Here is a 19,462-nt window from a genome sequence, read left to right on the forward strand (position 1 = left end):
GAATAAATGAAGACTGTTAACCACCTTAAGGATCTTATTTTTAAAAGTATAGAGTGCAGCAAAATAGAAGCATGTAATATTGCTATATCCCTAAATTGGGATGATGATTCAGGGAAGACTTTGGAGGAATAGAATCTGGACAGGTAAGGGTGAGTCTGGAAAAGAGGTGCAAGAAGAGCATAGATGGATCAGCAAGTGCGAAGACCTAGAGGTGAAAGCATGGTGCTCAGGAGGATCTTTAAAAAGTTCACTAAAGCTGAAGTATAAGAGTCAAGAGACAGGGCTGGTGGGGATCCTACAAACCTTTGTTAGCTTGGTTGAGGAGTTTGGTCTTTATCCTGAAAACACTGGACAACCATTGAGGGTTTTAAGCAGGGTAGTAGTAAAATGCCCTCGGATCAGAGTTGTGAAAAATCACTCTGGCTGCGGTTCATGAAGAACAGGGTTGCAAGGCTGGAGAAAAGGTGACTGTTTCAGTAAACCTGGAGAAAGATGATGTGGCTTGAACTAGAGGAGTGGCTGTAGGTATTGAGAAAATTTAGAGGTAGAAGCAACGATATGGTCACTGTTCTGGCTGAGAAAAGATGGAGCAGGTGGAGGTATGAGAGAGGAGGGAATTAAGAATGTCCTGGTAACTTAGTGAATATTAATGGTGTTCCCTGAGATGGTAAACACAGGCAGCCTCTGTAAACATATAAATGAATGAATGGATGGATGAATGATAGATGTACAAAGGCAGGACCATTTGATGAGGAGGAGGATGATAGTAAATACAAAGCACTTGCAGGAGGTTTAACCTATCAGTTTTTTTTTTTTCTTTTGCATGCTTTATATAGCTGGTGCTCTTCATTATTTCAACAGATGAGGTTTGCTGCATCTTCTAATTGTATATCATATTTTGGATACATATTACTTTCTCTAGGTCAAATGTCCTGACAGACACTCTTGGCAAATCTTCCTTCTTCACTTAGGATGTGTATTAGCGGCAGCTGCGGGAGGTCTGGACACAGGTGGCCATGGAACTCGCTGGTAATAGAGGACACATCTCTTAACTGGGTTGCTCTAAGAACTGATGCCTAAACCATCTCAGCATGGCATATAAAGGAGAAAGTGGGCATGGCCAGCCTCCCTCAGCTACACTCTCTCGGGTTAGCCCTGGAAGTCTTTACCCACGTAGAACCCGTACCCATAATATATGTATGGCATCTGACTTTTTCTACCCAAATATGGAAGGTGTGGAAAGCCACATTTACCAGCTCTGTCAGTGCCCGATTGGAAGAGGGCATAAGGTTATAATTGTGATTCATGCTTATGGAAATCGAAAAGGCATCAGTTACCTCACTAATGACCTCAAAGTCTATTACTTGCCTCTGAAAATCATGTATAACCAGTCTATGGCCATGACCCTCTTTCACAGTCTGCCATTGCTCAAGTACATATTTGTTCGGGAGAGAGTCACAATAATCCATTCACATAGTTCATTTTCTGCCATGACCCATGATGTTCTCTTCCATGCGAAGACAGTGGGGCTTCAAACAATCTTCACAGACCATTCCCTTTCTGGATTTGCTAAGGTCAGCTCAGTGCTTACAAACAAACTTCTGTGTCTCTTTGTGACATAAGCCATATCATTTGCGTTTCTTATACTAGTAAGGAAAATACCATACTATGAGCAGCACCGATTCCTGAAATACTGTCTGTCATTCCTAATGCTATAGATCCTACTGACTTCACTCCAGACCCATTTAGAAGGCATGATAGTGTAACTATTGTTGTCAGCAGACTTGTTTACAGAAAAGGAACCAATTTGCTTAGTGTTATAATACCCAAACTCTGTCAGAGATGTTCAGATTTAAATTTCATAATTGGAGGAGAGGGACCAAGGAGAATCATTTTGCAAGAAGTTCCAGAAAGATACCAGTTGCACGACAGGGTGCATCTTTTGGGAGCTTTAGAACACAAGAATGTTAGCAATGTCTTGGTTCAAGGACATATTTTCCTTAATACCTCCCTTACTGAAGCATTCTACATGGCGATTGTGGAAGCAGCCAGTTGTGGTTTACAGGTTGTAAGTACCAAGGGTTGGTGGAATTCCTGAGGTGCTTCCAGAAAATCTTACTATTTTATGAGAAACTTCAGTAAAATCTTTGTGTGAGGGATTGGAAAAAGCTATTTTCCAACTGAAGTCGGGCATTGCTGGCTCCAGAAAATATCCATAACATAGTAAAGACTTTCTACACCTGGAGGAATGTTGTGGAGAGAACTGAGAAAGTGTATGACCGAGTATCGGTGGAATCTGTGTTGCCAATGGACAAACAACTGGACAGACTTACTTTTCACTGTGGACCAGTAACAGGCTACATCTTTGCTTTATAGGCTGTTTTCAACTTCCTCTTCCTTATTTTCTTGAGATGGATGACTACAGATTCTATCATTGATACTGGAATAGATGCCGCTGTGCCATGGGGTGCCTGGACTCATACATGTTCTCACAGTAAAAGAGGGGATGAGAATATTAAGATATCTAAAACCAGGTAGAAGAGAGCCTACATTGTAAGATTTTAAACATTTGTAATAGTTGTATTAAGACTATGGAAAATAACCTTGCTTTGAGGGGGCTTTTGTTTTTTATTAGTTTTTTATAAGTTAATTTAGTAAGTGATTCTACTTCTGTGTCATTCAATGTTTTCTTTTGAGGAAAGATAAAAACTTAGGCAATTCCTGAGTATAGAAGCCTTGCACTTATTTAAAATGTAGCAGAGAACATTTAAACTATTCAGGTATGAAAATTTTCAGACTACTGAAATCCCTGTAGCAGAGATGTTTTTTGTGTTTTGTTTTTTGTTTTTTGTTTTTTGTTTTTTTTTGACACAGATTCTTGCTCTGTCGCCCAGGCTGGAGTGCAGTGGCATGATCTCAGCTCACTGCAAGCTCCGCCTCCCAGGTTCCAGCCATTCTCCTGCCTCAGCCTCCGGAGTAGCTGGGACTAAAGGCACACGCCACCATGCCGGGCTAACTTTTTGTAATTTTAGTAGAGATGGAGTTTCACTGTGTTAGCCAGGATGGTGTCTATCTCCTGACCTCGTGATCTGCCCACCTTGGCCTTCCAAAGCGCTGGGATTACAGTCGTGAGCCACCGCCCCCGGGCAGCAGAGATGTTTTAATGTTATATTTTGAGAGCTTTGGGTGCTGAAGGGCCAGACGTTCCCTGGGCATTTTTGGGGGCCAGTTTTTAATGTTATACCATTAGTTAGACACTCACTAGATGTTTACAAGTTTTCTTTAGGGAAGTACAACAACTATATGAACTATGTTAAGTCATGTTTATATACATTTATTAGAAATCTAAGTCATGCCTTTAAACATTTATTAGGTTCACTCAGTAGTTGTTAACATATAATTAACAGATTCCTTGAGTAAGATACCATCAGTTACCAGCACATTTTGAGCACCTGCTGTGTATGGAATGTTGAACTAGATGCTTCCTGCCGTTAAGGACCAGAAGCGCATTCACTCTTCATCATTCAAATGGCTTTCTTCATCCTAGTTATGGTTGATATAAGATAAATATCCAACATGCCAAAAATGCTCATGCCAGTTAATGCCAGGAAAAAAATCACCGACACACCACTAGTACTTCTTTGGTTCTGTTCTATGCATTCTTCTAGGTAGAGCCTTCATCTTCAGTTGTGTTTATGAAGATATTTTTTGCTTTTTAAATACTAGGGACTGATATCACTGTTGATAGTGCAGAGAAACTCTCCATAATTAAGTTTTCTGTAAAAGCCTTCGTGTTTTCTGAGCAGAATGTACGAGGTGTGCCATCCCAAAACCAGCTGCTACCCTGTCCTTTTAATGTAAGTCACTCTCCTTTGCTGTGGCCTTGCTGATGTCTGATAAGTGTTGTCAGTGTGCAAAAGACTTTATTTCATAATGTTTTATTTACAGCAAACCAAGTCTGAAAGTTTTAAGAACACAGTCTTTGTGGGTGGATATTATTAACTGTAATTGTTGTTGCCCAGAGCCATGGGTTTTTTAACCCCAGACTGTCCACATGGTGTGTATTATTCTTTGAACTTTTAAGGTTTTTGTGAGAAAAGGACTGTGAAATCAAAACAAGGAGGCACTTGTGGGTGCACTAGATAGATTCCGTCAGTATTGTGGTTCTGTGTAGGATTTTAAAAAATGACAAAATTCACAAAACTTACTACTTTTTAAAAAGTAACATGTCTTTTTGTACTGATGTAAAAGTACATGAAGTACTTTTGTACTTTTGTCTGGTTGTACTGATGTAAAATGAAATATATTTGTGTTTTGTTTGCAGTAAAATGCAAAAGCAAGAGTGCAGTTTTTAATATCTAGAAGTTAAGGAGTTCTTTTGTTGGAGAAAAATAGACTGATCTAAATCAGTCTTACTGAGATTTTTATGCATAGGAACTCACATATAAACATGAAATAACACTCCTAATATTCATGGTAAAGTGAGAAACTATAACATTTGGTTTTTATTTATTCTACTCAACAGGTTTTAAAGGCACACCACCATTTTTTCCTTATTTTTTGCTTAATTTTTAAAAATTGTCATTTAATTCTTAAATTGTCATTTATTTGAGATGGAAATGAGATTTAAAGTTAGCTGCCTTTGCATGTAAAATATATAACTTGCAAATTAAAATCTTTTTTTTTTTTTTAAAGAAAACAAATGGAAGTAAATTTGTTTTACATAAATCTTAATTTTCAACTTTCCTAGATACTGTCACACGTGTCCATGTGAAGAGACCACCAAACAGGCTTTGTGTAAGCAGTAAACCTTTTTAATCATTGGGTGCAGGCTGACTGAGTCTGAAAAAGGAGTCAGCAAAAGGAGATAAGGGTGGGGCAGTTTTGTCGGATTTGGGTAGGTAGTGGAAAATTACAGTCAAAGGCGGTTTTTCCCTTGTGGGCAGGGGCGTGGGTTACAAGGTGCTTGGTGGGGAACTTCTGAGACTCATTGTCCAGAAGGAATGTCACAAGGTCAATTGATCAGTTAGGGTGGGGCAGGAACAAATCACAATGGTGGAATGTCATCAGTTAAGGCAGGAACCGGCTATTTTCACTTCTTTTGTGGTTCTTCAGTTGCTTCAGGCCATCTGGATGTATAAGTGCAGGTCACAGGGGATATATGATGGCTTAGCTTGGGCTCCGAGGCCTGACAGATACCTTAATTGTAACTCAGTGTTACACTGGTCAGTATTTGGAAACACATTGTTCTACCCTGCTACTTACATTGATTTGAAAGTTAATTTACACTGACAAGGAATTTATGAAAAATATATTTCTTTTGATGTTTCAAAGGTTGCCCATGACAAACTAATTTGTTAAAACATGCTACATGTCCAAAAATAAAGACCCAGAATGACAAAAAAAAAAAAAAAGAAAAAGAAAAAAAGAAAAAAACAAAAAACAGATGTGTATCAGCTTCTAGTTATGGCTATAACAAATTACTACAAATTTAGTGGTTTAAGACAACACAAATTCATTATCTTATGGTTTAGCAGTCAGAACTCAGGGTCTTTCAGCACTAAAAGGTGCTGACAGGGTTGTGCTGGGTTTGAAGCCTCTAAGGGAGAGTTCCTTTCCCAGTTTCCACTGACACCTGCATATTCCTTGGCTCCCTCCTCCATCTTCACAGCCTGTAGCGTAGCACCTCAGATCTCTCTCTGATGCTCTTCCATCATGACTTCTCTTCCTATCTCTCTGCAGCTGGCCTCACATCACCTTCAGTGAGTCTGACCTTTGTGCATCCCTCTTGTTTTTCTTTACCCCCAAGAGAGGGTTCTTGGATCTCATGCAAGAAAGAATTTAGGACAAGTCCATAGAGGAAAGCAAAAGAAAATTTATTAAGAAAGTAAAGGAATAAAGAATGACTACTCCATAGGCAGAGCAGCTCTGCATCCCTCTTACAGGAGCTACTGGACTGCAGTGGGTCCACCAGGAAAATCTCCCATCTCAAGATTCTTAATTAATCTAAAAGGCCCCATTTGCCTTGTAAGGTCACATATTCACAGGTTCTGAGGATTAGGATATAGATAACTTTGAGAGCCATTATTCTGTCTACCACACATGGAGTTTATTTAAGATGTAAAAATGTTTATGTCCACTGGGGCGGTTGTATGAATTCCTGAGTAGCTTATTTATCAGAATCCTTGCCCCTTGGCAGAGCTGTTGTCCTGTTAACTTGGAACCTCTGCCTACACAGCAACCTTAGTCATTTATTTATTTATTTGAAACAGAGTCTCACTGTGTCACCCAGGCTGGCGCGACCTCGGCTCACTGCAACCTCTGCCTCCTGGGTTCAAGCGATTCTCCTATCTCAGCCTCCCTAGTAGCTGGGACTACAGGTGTTTGCCACCATGCCGACTAATTTTTTTTTTTTTTGTATTTTTAGCAGAGATGGGGCTTCACTGTGTTAGCCAGGATGGTCTTGATCTCCTGATCTCATGATCCACCTGCCTTGGCCTCTCAAAGTGCTGGGATTACAGGCGTAAGCCACCGTGCCCAGCTGTCATTTTTTTTTCCTAGTAATTCCTCTGGTATATCAGGCAGCTCACTTGACCTGCTGGTACCTTGACCATAATCACTGTACGTATTTTACCTGGAACATGTTGGGTGAGAGGCAAAATTATGTATCAATTCAGGTCATATAAATAATACTAAGAAATAATAAATGATATCAAAAAGGTCCCCAGAAGATGCCATTCACTATGTGGCTGCTTCTAAACTTTACTGTCACATTTCATCTATAGCAGAAACATTGTGGAGAAGGGAAACAATCAGTTTTTCTAGGGATTTTCACATTTTTAACATTTCTCCTACAAAAGTTTCTCCTAAACTCCAGAAATGTTTCCTAAACTCCAGGCTTTGAATACTTCTATCAACACTATTTCCAATAGCAATCCAGGAAAACTTACGCTTGGCTAAGCAGTATACAGGAATAGCTCAAAATAGTAAAAAGCACCACATAGGCAAGTAATAGGGAGAAATGTGAATTCAAGAGCTAAAGATATAATCAGAATTAATTCAGGCCAATCAGGAAGGGCTACTAGAAAGAGATGAATCAAAAAAGTTATAAAGCCTAGATTAGTTAAGATCATGAAGCAGTTCTCCCAACTGTTTATTCTCTGTCTCCTTTGCCGACTCCTTCGAAGTGTAAATGTTGGATTTTCACAGGTCTTGTTCTTAGTCCCTTGTCACTTCCTTCTCCATGTCCCTCAGATGATTTCATTCTTTCCAATGGCTTTAACTCCCAAGTACTTGCTGACAATTTTTATCTCCTCCTGAATTTTTTTCTTAGTTCTAGATTCATATTTCCAACTGCCTACCCGACATTCCTACTTGAATGTCTTTTTTTTTTTCAGACAGAGTCTCATTCTGTCACCCAGGCTGGATTGCAGTGGTATAATCTCGGCTCACTGCAACTTCTGCCTCCCAGGTTCAAGCAATTCTTCTGCCTCAGCCTCCCGAGGAGCTGGGACTACGGGTGCCGCAGCCGCGCCCAGCTAAATTTTGTATTTTTAGTAGAGACAGGGTTTCATCATGTTGGCCGGGATGGTCTTGATTTCTTGACTTGGTGATCTGCCTGCCTTGACCTCCCAAAGTGCTGGGATTACAGGCGTAAGCCACTGTGCCTGGCCCCTACTTGAATGATTTTTTTTTTCCTTTCTTTTTTTTTTTTTTTGAGAGGGAGTCTCCCACTGTTGCCCGGGCTGGAATGCAGTGGCGCAATCTTGGCTCACTGCAAGCTCTGCCTCCTGGGTTCACGCCATTCTCCTGCCTCAGCCTCCCAAGTAGCTGGGACTACAGGCACTTGCCACCATGCCTGCCTAATTTTTTTTGGGTATTTTTAGTAGAGACGGGGTTTCACTGTGTTAGACAGGATGGTCTCGATCTCCTGAGCTTGTGATCCACCTGATTCGGCCTCCCAAAGTGCTGGGATTACAGGTGTGAGCCACTGTGCCTGGCGCTACTTGAATGTTTTTAAAGCCTTCCTGAAACAAACATAACCAAAACATAGCACTCTTTTTTTTTTTGCCCCCCAAGATGGAGTCCTGAGTCTTGCTCTGTCACCCAGGTTGGAGTCCAGTGGAGCAATCTTGGCTCACTGCAGCCTCCACCTCCTGGGTTCAAGCAATTCTCCTATCTCAGCCTCCCAAGTAGCTGGGATTGCAGGTGCCCACCACCACGTCTGGCTAATTTTTGTATTTTTAGTAGAGATGGGGTTTCACCGTGTTGGCTAGGTTGGTCTTGAACTCCTGACCTCATCATCCACCCACCTCAGCCTCCCAAAGTGCTGGGATTACAGGCATGAGCCACTGCACCCAGCCAACACAGCACTCTTGACCCATGTATGCTGTGTGTCCTGCTTCACTTCACCCTCATCTCAGTAAATGCTGCCTCTGTCTCTGATCAAATTCCCTAAACCTGAAACTCAGGAGTTGTTCTTGACACTTTGCTGTTACGTTCCTCTCCTTTATCACATCATCTCTGACAACTGCCAAATCCGTTTGTTCCTAACTCCAAATATATGTCAGATTCATCTCCTTCTTTCCAGTGGAGACTGTTAGATTCTAACTCGGTCACCATTGTTTGTCACTGAACTACTGCAGTGGACTCTTCCCTCTTCCACACTACTCTCCCATCTCATTTCTTATACATTGTTTCTTTGGCTCTCACCTTTTCTATCCCTACTTGTTTCTCCTTTTCTCACTGTTTCCCCTAGTTCTTTTTCCTACATCTTCATCCACTTTTCTCCCCTTTTCTCTGTTAAACATGTCACTGTTTCACTCCGCTATTTCTCTCTCTTCCTCAGATTTCTTTTAAAACTGTGAATTAGATCATGTCACTACTCTCTTAGTTAAAATTCATTCGTGGCTTCCATTGCATTTAGGATAATACCTAGTGAGGGACTTCAATAAACCACTGACAGCACTAGACAGGTCATCAAGACAGAAAATCAACCAACAAACAATGGATTTAAAGTATACCTTGGGACAAATGGACTTAACAAATATATACAGAACATTTCATCCAACAACAGCAGACAGAATACACATTCTGTTCAACAGTGCATGGAGCTTTCTCCAAGATAGACCATATAGTAGGGCATAAAACGAGCCTCAATAAATTTAAGAAAATTGAAATTATATCAAGCACTCTGTCAGACCACAGTGGAATAAAACTAGAAATCAACTCCAAAAGGAACCTTCAAAACTATGTAAACACATGGAAACTCAATAGCCTGCTCCTGAATGAGCATTGGGTCAAAAACGAATCAAGATGGAAATTTAAATGTTATTTGAACTGAACAACAGTAGTGACACAACCTATCAAAACCTCTGGGATACAGCAAAGGTGGTGCTAAGAGGAAAATTCATAGCCCTAAACGTGTATATCAAAAAGACTGAAAGAGCACAAGCTGATACTCTAAGGTCACACCTCAAGGAACTAGAGAAACAAGAACAAACCAAACCCAAACCCAGCAGAAGAAAGAAAATAACCAAGATCGTAGCAGAACCAAATGAAATTGAAACAAAAATTACAAAAGATGAATGAAACAAAAAGCTGGTTCTTTGAAAAGATAAATAAATAAAATTGATAGACCATTAGCAAGATTAATCAAGAAAAGAGAAAAAATCCAAATAACCTCACTAAGAAACAAAACAGGAGATATTACAACTGGCAACACTGAAGTACAAAAGATCATTCAAGGCTACTGTGAACACTTTTATGCACATAAACTAGAAAACCTAGAAGAGATGGATACATTACTGGAAAAATACAATCCTCCTAGCTTAAAACAGAAAGAATTAGATACCCTGAACAGACCAGTAACAGTGAGATTTAAATGGTAATTAAGAAATTACCAACAAAAAAGAAGTCCAGGTCCAGATGGATTCACAGCAGAACTCTACCAGACATTCAAAGAAGAATTGGTACCAATCCTTTTGACAGAATTCCACAAGATAGAGAAGGAAGGAACCCTTCCCAACTCATTCTATGAAGCCAGCATCACCCTAATACCAAATCCAGGAAAGGACATAACCAAAAAAGAAAACTACAGACCGATATCCTTGACAAACATAGACACTAAAATCCTTGACAAAATACTAGCTAACTGAATCCAACAACATATCAAAAAGATAAACCACCATGGTCAAGTGGGTTTCATACCAGGGACACAGGGATGGTTTAACATATGCAAGTCAGTAAATGTGATACAACACATAAACAGAATTAAAAGCAAAAATCACATGATCATTTCAGTAGATGGAGGAGAAAAAGCATTAGGCAAAATCCAGCATCCCTTTATGATTAAAACTCTCAGCAAAATCTTCATACAAGGGGCATACCTTAATATAATAAAAGCCATCTATGACAAACCCACATCCAATGTGATGCTGAATGGGGAAAAGTTGAAAGCATTCCCTCTGAGAACTAGAACAAGACAAGGATGCCCACTCTGACCACTTCTCTTCAACATAGCACTGGAAGTCCTATCCAGAGTAGTGAGACAAGAGAAAGAAATAAAGGGCATCCAGGCTGAGCATGGTGGCTCATGCCTGTAATCCCAGCATTTTGGGAGGCCAAGGCCGGTGGATCATGAGGTCAGGAGATCAAGACCATCCTGGCTAACATGGTGAAAACCCGTCTCTACTAAAAATACAAAAAACTAGCCGGGTGTGGTGGCGGGCACTTGTAGTCCCAGCTACTCGGGAGGCTGAGGCAGGAGAATGGCTGGAACCCAGGAGGCGGAGCTTGCAGTGAGCTGAGATCACACCACTGCACTCCAGCCTGGGCAACAGAGCAAGGCTCCATCTCAAAAAAAAAAAAAAAAAGAAATAAAGAGCATTCAAATCAGTAAAGAGGAAGTCAGACTGTTACTGATTGCTGATATGATTGTTTACCTTGAAAACCCTAAGGATTCCTCCAGAAAGCTCCTAGAACAGATAAAATATTGGGGGAACCCGCCTGCCCCAATATTTCAAGGTAGATTCTTTCTATTTTACATAAGTGTCGGCCGGCTGAGAAGTAAAGAGAGTACAAAGAGAAGAATTTTACAGCTGGGCTGCCGGGGGTGACATCACTTATCGGTAGGACCATGATGCCCGCCTGAGTCTCAGATCAGCAAGTTTTTATTAAGGGTTTCAAAAGGGGAGGGAGTATAAGAACAGGGAGTAGGTACAAAGATCACATGCTTCAAGGGCAAAAAGCAGAACTACTAATAAGGGTCTAACAAAGATCACATACTTCTGAGGGAACAGGACAAAGGGGAAAAGCAGAACTACTGATAAGGGTCTATGTTCAGTGGTGCACGTATTGTCTTGATAAACATCTTAAACAACAGAAAACAGGGTTCGAGAGCAGAGAACCGGTCTGACCACAAATTTACCAGGGCGGAGTTTTTCCCCACCCTAGTAAGCCTGAGGGTTCTGCAGGAGACCAGGGCATATCTCAGTCCTTATCTCAAGCGCGTAAGACAGACATTCCCAGAGCAGCCATTTATAGACCTCCCCCTTGGAGCGCATTCGTTTCCAGGGTATTAATATTAATATTCCTTGCTAGGAAAATAATTTAGCGATATCTTTCCTACTTCCACATCCGTTTATAGGCTCTCTGCAAGAAGAAAAATATGGCTGTTTTTGCCCGACCCCATGGGCAGTTAGACCTTATGGTTGTCTTCCCTTGTTCCATAAAAATCGCCGTTATTCTGTTCCTTTTCAAGGTGCACTGATTTCATATTGTTCAAACACACATTTTACAATCTATTTATACAGTTAACACAATTATCACAGTGGTCCTGAGGTGATGTACATCCTCAGCTTACGAAGATAACAGGATTAAGAGATTAAAGTAAAGACAGGCATAAGGAATTATAAAAGTATTATTTGGGAACTGATAAATGTCCATATTAACATGAAATATTCACAATTTATGTTCCTCTGCCACGGCTCCAGCCGGTCCCTCCATTTGGGGTCCCTGACTTCCGACAACATTAAAACAATTCAGCAAGGTTTCTGGATACAAGTTTAATGTACACAAATCAGTAGCTTTTCTATACACCAGCAGCAACCAAGCAGATAATAAAATCAAGAACTCAACCCCTTTTATAATAGCTGGAAAAAAAAAAAAAGAATATACCTAACCAAGGAGTCAAGGACTTCTACAAGGAAAACTACAAAACACTGTTGAAACAAATCATAGACAACACGAACAAATGGAAATAAATCCCATGCTCACGGATGGGTAGACTCAATATTGTGAAAATGACCATACTGCCAAAAGCAATCTACAAATTCCCCATTGAAATATCACCATCATTCTTCACAGAATTAGAAAAAACAGTTCTTTTTTTTTTGAGATGGAGTCTTGCTCTGTCATCCAGGCTGGAGTGCAGTGGCGTGATCTCGGCTCACTGCAAGCTCCGCCTCCTGGGTTCATGCCTTTCTCCTGCCTCAGCCTCCCGAGTAGCTGGGACTACAGGCGCCTGCAACCACACCTGGCTAGTTTTTTGTATTTTTGGTAGAGACGGGGTTTCACTGTGTTAGCCAGGATGGTCTCGATCTCCTGACCTTGTGATCCGTCTGCCTCGGCCTCCCAAAGTGCAGGGATTATACAGGCATGAGCCACCACACCCGGCCTAGAAAAAATAATTCTAAAATTCATTTGGAACCAAAAAAGAGCCCGCATAGCCAAAGCAAGAGTAAGCAAAAAAACAAAACAAAACAGAAAACAAATGTGGAGGCATCACACTACCTGATTTCAAACTATACTATACTATGTCACCATAACAGCATGGTACAGCTACAAAAATAGGCACATAGGTAATGGGACAGAATAGAGAACCCAGAAATAAACCCAAATACTTCCAGCCAAATGATCTTTGACAAAGCAAAGAAAAACATGAAGTGGGGGAAAGGACACCCTTTTCAACAAATGGTGCTGGGACAATTGACTAGCCACATGTAGGATTCTCATCTCTCACCTTATACAAAAATCAGCTCCAGATGGATTAAGGATTTAAACCTAAGACCTGAAACTATAAAAATTCTAGAAGATAACATTGGAAAAACCCTTCTAGACGTGGGCTTAGGCAAGGATTTAATGAACAGGAACCCAAAAGCAAATGCAATAAAACAAAGATAAATAGCTGGAACCTAATTAAACTAAGGAGCTTTTAGTTTGCATGGCAAAAGGAACAGTCAGCAGAGTAAACAACCCACAGAGTGAGAGAAAATTTTCATAATCTGTACATCTGACAAAGGACTAATATCCAGAATCTACAATGAACTCAAATCAGTAAGAAAAACAATCCCATCAAAAAGTGGGCTAAGGACATGAATAGGCAATTCTCAAAAGAAGATAAAAAATGGCCAACAAAAATAAAAAATGCCCAACATCACTAATGATCAGGGAAATGAAAATAATCAAAACCACAATGCAATACCACCCCACTCCTGCAAGAATGGCCATAATCGAAAAATCAAAAAACAGTAGATGTTGGCATGGATGCAGTGAACAAGGAACACTTCTACACTGCTCTTGGGAATGTAAACTAGTACAGATGCTATGGCAAACAGTGTGGAGATTCCTTAAAGAACTAAAAGTAGAACTACCTTTTGATCCAGCAGTCCCAGAGGAAAAGAAGTCATTAGTCGAAAAAGATACTTGCACACGCATGTTTATAGCAGCACGATTCACAATCGCAAAATCATGGAAACAACCCAAATACCCATCAATCAATGAGTAAAGAAACTGCTTGTGCTCCCCCTCATATATATAATATATCTATCATAGAATACTATGCAGACATAAAAAGGAATGAATTAACAGCATTTGCAGTGACCTGGATGAGATTGAAGACTATTATTCTAAGTGAAGTAACTCACGAATGGAAAACCAGACATTGTGTGTTCTCACTGATATGTGGGAGCTATGCTATGAGGACACAAATGCATAAGAATGATGTGATGGACTTTGGGGACTTGGGGGGAAGAGTGGGAGGGGGGCGAGGGATAGAAGACTACAAATATATATGGTGTAGTGTATACTGCTCGGGTAATGGATGCACCAAAATCTCACAAATCACCACTAAAGAACTTACTCGTGACCAAATACCACCTGTACCCCAATAACTTGTAGAAAAATAAAAAATAAAAGTAAAAAAATTATGTATTCATTTAGGTATTTGCTATTTTCAGTCTTCTCAACTGGTGTATTAGCTCCACAAGGGCAGTAACACGTCTTTTACGTTCATCACTGTGTCTCTTGCCTGTGATGTCTAGTTCAGTAAAGGAGGTGAATAAATAAATGAGTGTATACCACATGAAAAAAGATTATAGTGCAAACAGTTAAATAGCCCCAGAAATAAGTATAACTGATAGAGAGGACATTGAGGAGACAGGTTGAAGGGAATGAAGGGTCTATGTTAAATAAATTCCTAAATATTTATTCTAGCAAAGTGAGTTGTCAATCACAAATTTTTATCTGAGTATCCTGTCGATTATGATGTGTTTATTTTAAAGCTTTTACTCACATTTATAACTATATTTATTTTTGTGTTAGTAAAAGAAGCTTTCCAAATTATGCTTAATGATATCTGAGTATTACTAGCTTTGTTTTCTTATCTCTTTTTAATTAGATAAATTATATCAAATGAACTACAATTATGTCTCATCACCATATTTGTAATTCATTTGTTAAATGCTAACTATGTATCTGGTACTTTATAGGTATCATCTCATATAATTTTTACAGCAGCCATAAGAAGGAAATGGTCATATCTCATTTTACAGATCAGAACACTGAGGCTCAGAGAAGTTAACTACTCCAAAGTCATATAGCCAGTATTTTCTGGAGCTGGAATTCAAATCAGATGTGTTCAATACCTTCTACTACCCCATTGCTGTCTTTATGGTGAGTTATTTTAGTACACATTAAGAAATACATGAAATATGATTGGTATAGATATAGTATTTCTATTTTCTTTATTAGGCAGTTAGGAAACATTTAACTCAGAATTTTAAAGCTGAGAAACTTTTTTCTGAGTAAATCAGAAAGGATGTATTCTTCAACTATTTTTCTAAATGAAGCATTAGAAAAGGATGAAATATTTTGACATACAGAAAGGCATACAGACTAGTATAATAACATCTTTGTTCTTACCACTTATCTTGCAATAAAATCTTACTGGTACAGTTGAAAGGCCCTTGTGCATTCCTCCCCAGGGTCATTTTCCTCTCTCTTCCTCGGTGGTAACTGCGATATCAACTTGATCCTACCCTTGCAGCTTGTGTATCTTGGCGATAATCTGGTGGCTGAGTGCTGAATGGATATGTGGCACAATGGCAATTAATGTTATTCTTTTTCCTGAAGAAACTTACCTTATTTCTTTGCTTTTTTTTGTTTGCTACTCTTCCTGGTTGACTTCAGATTTGTAACAGATTGGAGCCATGACACTTTGAATTCTCCCCATCATACCGTATACCGTGAGAAAGGATTGAAAATATATAAGTTTCAGAGCCTATATCTTTGGGATGAAAGATCGGTTCATTAGTTGGTGTTTTTAATCCCATTATGATCTGAAGTCAAATTAGAATGAAGAGCCTTAATACAAATAATCTTGAGTACCTCATGACTTTTAAAAAATATCTAAAGATGAGTGGGTTAGGCTCAAATTCTGATCAAATTTCAGATGGATGAGCACATTCTGTGTTTCCAACATTTTCCTCGGATTTTAAAAGTAAAGTATAGTATTCCTAACTTTGTATGATCTATGCATAAGAGTGTCTTGTGAAAGATTCCCAACAGGTTTAGAGTGTAGTTTAGACTTGGTTACATGAGAGGTCTTCCTTCACACTCGCCAAATCTAAGGGAAAAGGCTTCCTCAAGTTGGCAAAGAATTGAAATAGACTCCTTCAAAAAGGCAGAAAGACAAAAACAAAAAATAAGGACAATATGTTGCTAATTAAGATGCACAATGAAGTGTTACTGGTTCAGTGTAATTGATTTATATGAAACAGATTTTTAGGGAATGATAGAAAAGAGGAAAATAGGTAATAAAATGAAGGAGAAGCAAGGTACAGATCGGGGACTGGGGCTAAGAAGCTACTCTTGGGAATAAATGCCTGAGACACAAAAATATCTTGGAAAGATGATAGTGAATGACTAGAAAATACCAAAGACTGGTTTTTAGTATCTGTTACATAGTGAGTACTCATTACTTAATTGATGATTGACTGATAAAATCTCATCAATGAAAAGCACATGTTCATGTATGAAGATACATAATAACTTGTCTGCATATATTTATTAAAGAATTTCTTTTTTAAAGTTAATCCAGATGGTTATATTTTTGTCATCTTAAAAGTATTTTTTTCTGTTATGCAAGAAGAATGATTTTAAAAATGTATGTGAAGACTCCTGCTAAAGTTCAAGTGACCAAATATTGTGCATAAATTCTTTATTTCTTTCATAAAACTAATTTTGTTGAATTTTCCATAAAAAGTGCAACGACTAAACATTCTTGTGATAGCTTCTTTGTGAATGTGTCACTGTTCTTGATTTGCACACGCCTTATAATTTAGGCTTTCTTTTGTTTTGGGCTGGCAGCTCCAACTGTTAAAGCTCTTGTCTGATTATGTGGAACTCCATTTTAATAGGAGCAGCTTCTTTGCTGCATTTTTAAAAAATGGTCTTGGAAGCTTCTTACTTCCGAGAAGTGGATCTTTGTTGCGGACAAAGGATTATTTATGCTAAAGGAAAATGTATTCCCCACTGAATTAGCTCGTGGGAAGCATAACAAGCTCATTAGGAATGCTCACTTGTACTTTGGCCTTTTGCTGTGGTGGCCTTTTGCTGTGGTGGATCAAAAAGGACATTCTGTTGTCTTTTGCCTTCCTGCAAAGAAAATGTATTATAATGTTAGGCTTTTCAGTATGGTTTAGCTCAGGTTCAACTCTGGTACTAGAAGAATGTTCCTGAAAGGAAAGTGGTATGTATAGCTGACACTGTGCATGAGGTATGTCTGATATAACTTAGAGAAAAAATAACTTTTTCTTGGAAAGTAATAGCATTAGCTTTGTAATTATTGTATATTTTTTCTTAAAATATTTTAAAGGTGGTTTGTAATAAAAATAGACTAGCTTATTATGCTGCTATGAGCAATAAAAAATCCTAGGTTTTTATAGTCTATACTGTTGAATGTTTTTAAACTCTTCACTTTTATCCCTTTGAAAATATAGGAAAGAATTGTATTTACCTAATTCAATGAATTAAAGTATTTTTTTCCATGTAGATTTCAAGAATACTACTTTGGAGCTAAAATTGCTGTTTATTTTTTGTCTTTGGAAAATTATTATGGGGAGGCATTGAGCATTTTCATTCACAGTTAAGATTGATGTTTATCTTTATTAGCAGAATAAGCTTATAGTCAAGTTTGTGAATTTATGCAAAGTCCATATGACCTGTTAGGATTTTGATGACAATCAGATAAAGGACAATTTCAATATCAGTTGTTGTAACATTTATATTTACATTATGTTCACAGGGGAAAATAAAATTCTGGGAGATTTTTTATGAGCTAAGTTTTGTTGTTGATTTTTTTTTCAAAACTGTCCAGATGGTTCAAGAATTACTTTGATGCTAATGCCAGAAAATACATATTATATTAAAGTCTGTTTCAGGTTTTCCTTTTTCAAATGAGTAGTCCTTTATGAAGTAAAAAGCAAGGAGTGATACGAATTCGCTTATAGTCAGACTATTCTAACTAGAAGAGAAAGTTTTGTATTTGCAGTCGAGTAAACACATTCCTAAATCTTGTAATTTGGGGGTTTGGGGGAGTAGCAAAACTGCCACTGTTAACTGTATGTTAATATTTTGTTCTTTTTTCAGAAAAGAAATTTCATTTCAACATAGGTGACTATGCAGCCTGCAATTCAAGTAAGTTTTTTTCTTGGAAAAATATTTAAATTATGAGATTAATATAATTGAACTATAATAATTAGCAAACATAAAATTATCACAAAGTGTTCTTACTGTGCTAGTTTTTTTAAGCGTCACATTTTAGTAACAGAAATACTATATTTTAACTTTTTAGTTCTCAAAAACTTAATTCTAAGCTTTTGTTTATACTGAATATTTGTAAAATTCAAAATTACCTTAGGATTATCTCTTCTTGGCCTTTTGGCTAAGAACAAGTGTAAAAATACCTTAGGGTTGGTAGGTCTGTGTTATTTATACCACTGTGGGAAAAGAGGTGGAATATTTTGTGGTTTTCCCCTCATTACAATTTAGTATGTATTTACAGTTAAAAGAGCTTTCAGTGAAAACAAATATATGTTTTTAAATTTCAGATAGTTGTTCATGTGCTCTATAAATGCCTGTATATGACTGGCCATTAAAGTTTTAAAGAATGTTTTTTTTTGTTTTTTTGTTTTGTTTTTTTTTTTTCTGTGGAGGGGTGCAAGCTGGGTGGTGTAATGAGACAACCAGAATTGCCTTATATTTGAATGATTTCCAGAGTTGGTGTTTGCTATATTATTCTTACTTTTTAGGTTTTCTTTATTTTGTATAAATAGAACATGATTGAATATTAACTTAAAAATAAAAGTCACATTGAAGGTCTGCCTGGAAAGAAGCAAGCAACTGATAATAAAATTTCCTTTGGGAAGTAAAACTTGGCATCAGTTAGATTTCAGTTGTGATCCTAGTTCTTGCCCCCTTGATTCCAAGATTCTGGCAAGTTATCTTACTTCCGAGTCTCTGCTTCCTTACCTCTATGGTGAGGATAACAGTGATTAATTTGCAGGGTAGATGTGAGGAATCAATGAGATAACATGTGCAAAGGGACTGTTAGAATATATATTGCCTGTAAGCACGTCAGAAGTTTGGTTGTATCCTTGGTATGATACAGTTTTCCAGATATAAACCTGGAGATAGTACCTGTGTCATAAAAGTCAGTCAGTCTTTCCTCCTCCTCATCTTTCTTCTCTTCTCTCCTTTCCTTTCTCTTGTCAACATAACAGTGGATGACAGCCTAGAGAAGAGAATTTATCAAATGGTGAAGAACAGCCCTGCATGTGACCCTGTTGTCCACCTTCCTATACTCTGCAGCTATAATCTCCTACTCTACTAAATAGAGTTCCATCATACTTTTCCTTTTGGGACTGGGGAGTCCATGACTGTCTCTCAAAAGGTCTTATTCTTCCCCTTTGGGTCCTCTCACATCCACTGGCATTTGCTCAGAACTCTGTTATTACTCAAAATCATTTGTGAGCTGATTACTTCTGTTCATCCCCTTTTTATCCAAGTCTCAGGAATGTCATTAGTTTCTTATCATTTATTTTCTTGATTCCTTATAGAGTATTTTTATTGCTGCCACATTGCCCATGTTTTTCCTTATCTCTACACTAATGGACATTTATAT

General features: G+C 38.4%; 1 protein-coding gene and 1 pseudogene across 8 annotated transcripts in view; both read left to right on the forward strand.

Moving 5' to 3' along the window:
• Nucleotides 1-19,462, forward strand: part of GAS2L3 (growth arrest specific 2 like 3) — a 52,894-nt gene that overhangs the window by 3,977 nt on the left and 29,455 nt on the right. For 3 of the 8 annotated variants that reach the window (XM_074007591.1, XM_015431427.4, XM_074007592.1), the window contains exons 2-4: nucleotides 14,832-14,952; nucleotides 15,469-15,545; nucleotides 17,929-17,976. In XM_074007591.1, the coding sequence (XP_073863692.1) occupies nucleotides 17,959-17,976 (18 nt within the window). In that variant the 5' untranslated portion in view covers nucleotides 14,832-14,952; nucleotides 15,469-15,545; nucleotides 17,929-17,958. Of the gene's footprint in view, nucleotides 1-4,750; nucleotides 4,798-14,831; nucleotides 14,953-15,468; nucleotides 15,546-16,970; nucleotides 17,057-17,928; nucleotides 17,977-19,462 lie in introns of those variants that run through there. The other 5 variants (XM_074007590.1, XM_005571994.5, XM_045365762.3 and 2 more) reach the window with 5 other exon arrangements.
• Nucleotides 961-2,655, forward strand: LOC141408085 (phosphatidylinositol N-acetylglucosaminyltransferase subunit A pseudogene; annotated as a pseudogene).

The sequence above is a fragment of the Macaca fascicularis genome, chromosome 11, assembly GCF_037993035.2.
Source record: "Macaca fascicularis isolate 582-1 chromosome 11, T2T-MFA8v1.1".
Classification (NCBI taxonomy): Eukaryota; Metazoa; Chordata; class Mammalia; order Primates; family Cercopithecidae; genus Macaca; species Macaca fascicularis.